The sequence below is a fragment of the Fibroporia radiculosa genome, assembly GCF_000313525.1.
Source record: "Fibroporia radiculosa TFFH 294 genomic supercontigs, scaffold22600, whole genome shotgun sequence".
Classification (NCBI taxonomy): domain Eukaryota; kingdom Fungi; phylum Basidiomycota; class Agaricomycetes; order Polyporales; family Fibroporiaceae; genus Fibroporia; species Fibroporia radiculosa.
Window position 1 is genome coordinate 67,226 of NW_012133504.1, and position 7,021 is coordinate 74,246.

Sequence of the window (7,021 nt, forward strand, 5' to 3'; positions counted from 1 at the left end):
CCGCCATTGGGCCTCGAGCGCCAGTATGACCAGACGAATCGGACGAAAATGAGGATACGCGCGCCTCTCGGCGCCTCTTCACAGAAGGACGTTCAGAGAGCCTGAGCTATGTGAAATATCAACGCATCGCCGGGCTCATACCTCTCAAAACTGCTCTCTGAGCACCGCTATGCGGTATCAGTGCACAGCATCAGCTCCTCCCGACAAGCGCATCATAAATACTGACAAGGTACGTGATTCGCCGAGGCCCTGCTGCGCACTCACGCGGGATTCGTGGGCAAGAGAAAGGCCAGAAAGAACAACATTGAGCGCTCTGAGGTTACGGCCTAATGAAACTTGGAACAAGTACTCCCTCGTTAGGGTTAGTGACCCAGAATCTGAAGACGATGCTGGAGAGGCTAGTCAAGATCCGCAGTGGATGAATGGGGCACAGTGTATGGGAGCAAGGTTTAGCGTAACAGGTTTCGTTCGCACAATATGCTAGTTGTGACGGACCACATGTGATGTATGCGACCTCGGGATGGATGCTTCCCGCCCGTACCACATGTTGATGCCAGCCTCGCAGATGCCAAGTATCAAGAGGTCCAGAGCTAAAACCGAGGTAGGCTGAGAATGCCGACTATGTGTTTGTCACCGCACCAGAGCAGAGTCTTAGCTTTCGGTTCGTTCGACACAACAGGAAAAGACATCTCTTCGTGTACCTTACAACCGTATTCGTTCATCAGCACCAAGTCCCAATGCAGAGCAAGTATTCGCCGCTTTAGCTCAACAATGCCCAAATCGTAGAGCCAGTCTCCAGAGCTTACAAAATAGCCTTTAGAGCGAATCCGACGGCGATAGTGTTGCTGTAAGACACTAGTAGCAACCATACATATGAATGAAGCACGTTCGTGTAGAGTAATTGAGGTCGGACTTGCAGCAGATCAGCGGCAAGCTGGCAGCAAAAGTTTGAGTTTGAACTTGTGCGCTTCAGCGACGACGCGCGTAAGATCCTGCCCTGAACTCGACGCGTCCCGCGCCTGTGGCGGCCATCTTTTGCACTACACACTCACCGGATGCGTCTGTACGCCTCGTAGTGCGAGTTCAGGTCGCATCCTGCGCGTTCCGCAATTAAATTGCAAGAAGTGCAGCCCCGTATCTTACATATCATTATTGCGTGCGAGGCAGGCAAGACTCAGATTAAGGTAAGCTCTCGAGCGCGCAGACTCCTATACAGCACGTTGCCTGACAATTTCACCAGACGCCGAATACTGCCAGATTTTACACAGGTTGTTTCATCGGTCCAAATTCAATTGCGATCGCTCTCCTCCGGAGCTAAGTATCCGCTGCGATTATAAGTTTCACCGCGACCGGGACGCGCCTGGGGCGCAGTTCCCATCATACGATGATGCGCTCAAAGAGCGACATGCAATGTCAAACCAGTGTAAGGGTACCTCCGTTCCGTAGGTTGATCACTGGATTATCTCGCGATTTCTGGTGAGTGTCGAAGCGACCAGTTGTTCTCTTGCTGAATTCTGTGGCCACCTCTTGGAGACAGTACCGTTGAAGACGGCTGAGGGGCATCCCCGTACATAACATGACGTCCGTACTAGAGATTTCTACCTAGGCTACAAATCTGCCAAGGAGCGTCACCAGAAGGCTGATCTGCGCGCAAGCCGGCTCGGGAACTACTTCATCATTCACTGCGCGGGAAGCCGTATAATTTTCCACACAGGAGCCGAGTTCACCACAAGGTGGCCATAACAGTCTGCAGAAGTGCATGTGTGTCTTCAGCACAGTACGCATTTCCTGCGTACCCCTTAGATCTGAACACTTATTTCAACCATCATTATCCTTGCCGCACTTCTTACCTCCGCCGATTTTTTTCTGTCTTGGCATCGTGCTTTTGACCTAGCTGGAGTTCGTTCCATCTGGACTCGCGCCTGCATTCTCATACGCGCCTTTTTCTGTGTTCATTTGATGAGCCGTCTAAGGCCGTCGAATGAGCGACGCGTCTTCTCAGAGGCACATGGCCGTCACTCTATGTTTGGGCTACAGAGATTTTTTATGTGGCTGCGTTCACAGTATAAAAGAAGCCTCGTTCCAACGGTGATCTTCACGAGTCTACCAGCTCATCCTCGAACACAGAAACTCTTTCATTCGAACGATCAACCTTCCGGTTAATCTATCATAAATGGCTCGTTTCGCTCTTCTCTGTGCAGCTCTTGTCACCATCCTACCCGCGGTATTTGCCTCCCCCGTGGCGGAAAGCACCACACTTGACAAGCGTGTTACCCATGAAGGCTGGGTGAGTGCTCACCGCGAAACATTTGGTTTTCTATGTTCCACTTACACTCCACCGTAGGCGACGTGGTACGACACCGGCCTCGGAGCCTGTGGGTACACCGACAGCAACAGCGATCCCGTTGTTGCTATCTCCCACCTCATCTATGGCAGCGGTGGAAACTGCAACCAGGCAAGTTCACAAGACTGTGTCTACGAGCTTAAATTTGCTGACGGCTGTATCATATCGCAGTGGATGGAGATTACCTACAACGGAATCACCCAGTACGGGAAGACCCGTGACGAATGCGAGGCTTGTGGCGAGTACGATATTGGTTAGTCACTGTTCCCTAGACCGCAAAGGGAATTGCTAATTAAATACCCGTGTCCCTAAACTAGATCTCAGCCCGTCTTTGTTCGAGGGTTTCGCCGCCCTGAGTGTGGGCCAGTTGGAGGATGTCGAATGGCATTTCATGAACAAAGACTGGTCGCCTTAAAGTAGACTACAGTCTGATTAATCGGGCTATGAAAGGGCCTGATCGGTTTTCTATGGTTAAACTACAATTTGACTGTGACGATGTAAAGTTGTACTTCAGTGATGGTGCTGTCGAATCTAATGTGCGTGTGAGCATGATGTAAAATATCCCTTCTTCCGAGGGAGCGTGTTTTTCTCCCTCCTGAAACTGGTAAAAAAGAAGCGAGTTTGTGCTGCGAGCTGTCATTGTCAAATAAATGAATATGCCTATGAGCTCGTTAGTGTCATTCATAATTTTCGAGATTTCTAGGGCAACCATAAGCCAAATGTCCGCATTACAGCCAGCGCATAATTCGACATAACGACTTGTAGGGCAAAAAAATGCTTTGTCTGAACTGAACTTCTACGTATACTTTCAGGATAGCATAATCGCAGCGCATCTAAAATAATTATCTGACAACCTGGCTCACTCACAGGCTCTGCATGCCTTCCATCCCCCTCCTCAGCGAGCCAGCAATCTGCATCCCAGCCGCCCTTCGTTTCTCCACCTCCCCACCAAGCGCGCTTTCCCACCAACGCTCTCCCTCCGGCACCTCGCGCCACCCGCCCGCATAAAATGCGCGTAGCCTACTGAGATTGATTTCTGTCCCGCGCAACTCCTCCACGCGCGACCAGAACGGCGGGGGATTCGCACGAGAATATGGGGCGGGCGCAGGCGCGTCTTCGATCCCCGCCTCCGGCCCCACACTGAGACCCTCGCACACGAGCGCAAGCGCGGGAGGGATGGTTATGCGCCCTATCTTAAAGCATATTGCGGAGATGGCGACACAATGCAAGGTCGCACCGTCCGACTCGACATGCGTCCCCGGCCGAAGGGCGGCGGAAACGGCTCTTGCGTGAGAATCCAAGCTTGCCTGTGTTCCAGTTACAGAACCATTTGTGCTCGACGGATCGAGGGAGGGAGGGGAAGCGAGCGCAGATGGGGCGGCACTTGAGTCTTGGCTTTTGTCGAGCACAACAGGCATATGCAGGACGGGATATGGGGCCGCATCCGCTCGTGTATCCACAGCGTCTGATTGAGGTGAGCTCTCCTCGTTGGTTTTAGATTTAGACTTCTTGCGCGAGTGCGAAACAAAACGGATGACTACGTATAACTGATTGACATGAGTATATGCGCAAGCAAAGTGCCAAAACTGGCCGATGCGCACCCATTTATTATCCCAGCCCGCAATGCTGCTTCGACATTCATACTGAGATAGGATTGGGATCTCGCGTAGAAAATTAAAGTGTGTGCCTAACGTGCATTTAACCAGTCATACGAAGATAGAGAGCAGAAGCACGGGAACACTTACCACCGAGTGCCATCCAGCCCCCAGCGCGGAACATTGTAGGAAACGCCTTAAGAACGAACTGAAGACGACACGTGTCTAGATTCTTGGTGTTTACACATACCGGTAGTGTCAGGAAGCTGCAGTTGAGATAAGTAAGTATACACACCTTGGCATAGCAAGAATTGCTGAGGTGCAGATTATAATCACAGTCGTCTAGACCTGCACAGCACAGATAGTGTCAATGTCACACCCTCAAGTAAGACAGACTCCCAAGAGTTACAGGATATAGCATTGTATCAAGAGCGAAAACGAATAACTTCCACGTCTATATACCCGATTGACTGAGGCATTAGTCTGTCTCACGACAGCTCTGTATGATCGATTGAAACGACCGAAAGCAATAAAATACTCGTAACAAAGTACTCACTAGCCCAATTCTTCCAAGAGTCTCTCAACTCAAATGGATTCACTCCCACACAAGATAGGTTCCTCAACCACCGAGCCTTCGCTTGATCCTTCACGGCTTTCGGCTTGAAAAGGACTCGCAACCTTACAAGCGTCCACGCGAGACGTATCTTGATTGCGGGAAAAAATACTTGCACTGTTCGCGGCATGCGTCAACGATCCGAGGTCGGAGTCGATTGTATGACAGTATGTGCGTACCGTGCCATGCAAAGGGCCATGATCGGATATTAGCAAGGAAAACTAGAAAGAGCAAATATTTGACGAGGCGACTGTTGACGGCGCTGATAGGAAATTTAGGTATATGAAGCGAGGAAATACGGCGAGTGAGTGTCCCCATCTTCCGACGCAAACGTGATTAGTACTAATTGGTGGCTTCAAGTCCGTAAGTGCAGTCCGGCTGGTGTTTCGTTGATAGTATCAACGCCGATGAGGTGGGGGTAGGAGAAAAGAGGATAGTCGCCCCAGTATCATTCTGCGAGATTAGTATCTTGCCGTCGTACTCGGACGTGTTCAGGCTGCCCCAATGGAAGTCATTACACGTGATTTTAACGGCAATCAGCTCGATCCCGGTGTTCCCGGGGCTGCAGTGTCACTACAGTGACTACATTTACTCGCGTCTAAAACAAAACATCCCAGGCGTAAAATTATGCCAGGAGTAGAAATACAATGGGTTGTTCGTCTCTATTACCGTACATGTTCCCAAGAGGCCCGGTGAAAACAAATAAATCAAACAGTCAAAACAGTCAGAATGGCTGCTCCGCCAGCACCTCGCCTACTTTCACCACAAGCTCATCCTTGCTCTTCAACTCCGCAGGAAAGTATGCTTTGAGTCCCCCAATCCCCTTCTCGCGCACTGTTCGTAGAATGCGCATGTACGCGCTCCCATTTTCCGCCTTCCGAATCCTACACGTCAGGCTGCGCTTCTTGTCGTACACAAGCAAATCCCCGCTCTCCTCGGACGCACGCCTGGGTTGCATGTCAGGGCTCCTGTATGGCGCCTGCACCTTGACAACCAGCATCTTCGCTTCTCCCGGCCGAACGCGGGGGACTTGTGCGCTGCTTCTGGCTTGTGCGGGCGTCATGCTAATGTTGAGCCTATCTCGGACCACGTCTGCAGTTGGTAGCAACTGAAGGTTGTTTGTGCTATTGTAGAATGGGCGCACGGTGACTGCATTCGACTCATTGTATGATTTGCATGTCCGTTTGTGATTCGGCCAATCGACCCCTGTTAAATCAGTCACGGGCAGCCCGAAACCTCCGTGGCATCAGAGGATCACACTTACGTTGACAGTCCTTTGAACAGTACCATGCCGTGTGACATCTCGAGCAAATATTCAGTTTTCCCTCGATCTTGCCGCAATTATGACACACTTTGCCCTCGGCCATAGGCATTTCCTCCCCGCTACGCTTTCTCAGCCACTTCATAACAGCAGCGGTCACTTGCGGCCCCGCGCTCAGGAATATTGACCGGGGAGATGTCCCTTCCGCATCAGCAATATCCAGGTCAGCTCCATATTCCATCAGCAGCTCCACCGCATCAGCCGTGTTTGCCTGAAAAGCCGAAAAGATCGGAACCTCTCCGTACTTGTTCCGATGATTTGGATTCGCCCCGGCTGCGAGCAGCATGCGCATCAACACTACAGTGCACCCCTGACAATACTGTGCCGAATGGTGTAGGACAATGTGGCCCACCACATCTTCGACATCTGTCGGTGCACCGTGCGCGAGGAGAAATTTGAGGGTATTGACGAATCGTTCTGTGCCTCCAGAAATATCGGCAGCTCCCCTTTGCGAGCCCATGACCACGAGTGTGCAATAGCCGAATTTAAACGGTGTTTCGGTTCCTGATAAATCGGGTGCTCGGCCACTTTCTACCATCTAGTGTTCGGACTTATGAGTACAAGCACTTGCGGGCATCCTACGCGCTTACCGCTTTGACTTCCTGTATTTGACCAAAAAAGCAATTCAACGCGAATTGTTTGAGCAGCTCAGGCTTGAAGTCCTGAGAGCCTGCGGACTGTCTGCAGACGTTCATCCCAAGAAAACAGGCAGCTCACCATTGCGAAACAGATTTCGCAGACTCTGTGCTCCAGTACCCGCGGTCAAATATCCAGCCTTGTTAACTAAGGCGAGCATCTCGCGCGACACAGAAAGTCCGCCACTCCCGTCTGCACCCCGTACAGCGTCAGATGAAGTAATGTCGACAACATTGGGCATCTTATTTTTATTTAGGAGACTCTATCCAGCCATTATTGAGTGAGCTATTGAGAGCTTTAAAAGCGCAAAGACTACCCACAGCTTGCATGTACTCGATTTTATGGTAAAACACAGGTTGATCTGGCGACGGCAATTCGCGCGTGGATGAGGCTTACCCACGCAATTGAGATCAATATATTGATTTGGATTAGCTGATTTGAGTATGTATTACTTGTTGCAGCTTTGGAAAACTAGAAATTACACCACAAATGGTGCAGCTAAAAATTCAATA

General features: G+C 50.7%; 3 protein-coding genes across 3 annotated transcripts; 1 reads left to right on the top strand and 2 right to left on the bottom strand.

Annotated features, from left to right (window-relative positions):
• Window positions 1-2,173: 2,173 nt before the first annotated feature.
• FIBRA_08050 (uncharacterized protein) lies at window positions 2,174-2,759 on the top strand (the record flags this gene model as incomplete). Its single annotated transcript, XM_012329709.1, has 3 exons — window positions 2,174-2,287; window positions 2,345-2,597; window positions 2,662-2,759. The coding sequence occupies 3 exons, from the start codon at window positions 2,174-2,176 to the stop codon at window positions 2,757-2,759; spliced, it is 465 nt and encodes a 154-aa protein (XP_012185099.1).
• A 448-nt stretch (window positions 2,760-3,207) lies between these two features.
• FIBRA_08051 (uncharacterized protein) lies at window positions 3,208-4,123 on the bottom strand (the record flags this gene model as incomplete). The annotated part of the gene is made up of 3 exons (XM_012329710.1): window positions 3,208-3,891; window positions 3,946-4,031; window positions 4,090-4,123. The coding sequence occupies 3 exons, from the start codon at window positions 4,121-4,123 to the stop codon at window positions 3,208-3,210; spliced, it is 804 nt and encodes a 267-aa protein (XP_012185100.1).
• A 1,153-nt stretch (window positions 4,124-5,276) lies between these two features.
• FIBRA_08052 (uncharacterized protein) lies at window positions 5,277-6,750 on the bottom strand (the record flags this gene model as incomplete). Its single annotated transcript, XM_012329711.1, has 4 exons — window positions 5,277-5,758; window positions 5,817-6,411; window positions 6,464-6,543; window positions 6,591-6,750. The coding sequence occupies 4 exons, from the start codon at window positions 6,748-6,750 to the stop codon at window positions 5,277-5,279; spliced, it is 1,317 nt and encodes a 438-aa protein (XP_012185101.1).
• Window positions 6,751-7,021: the final 271 nt, after the last annotated feature.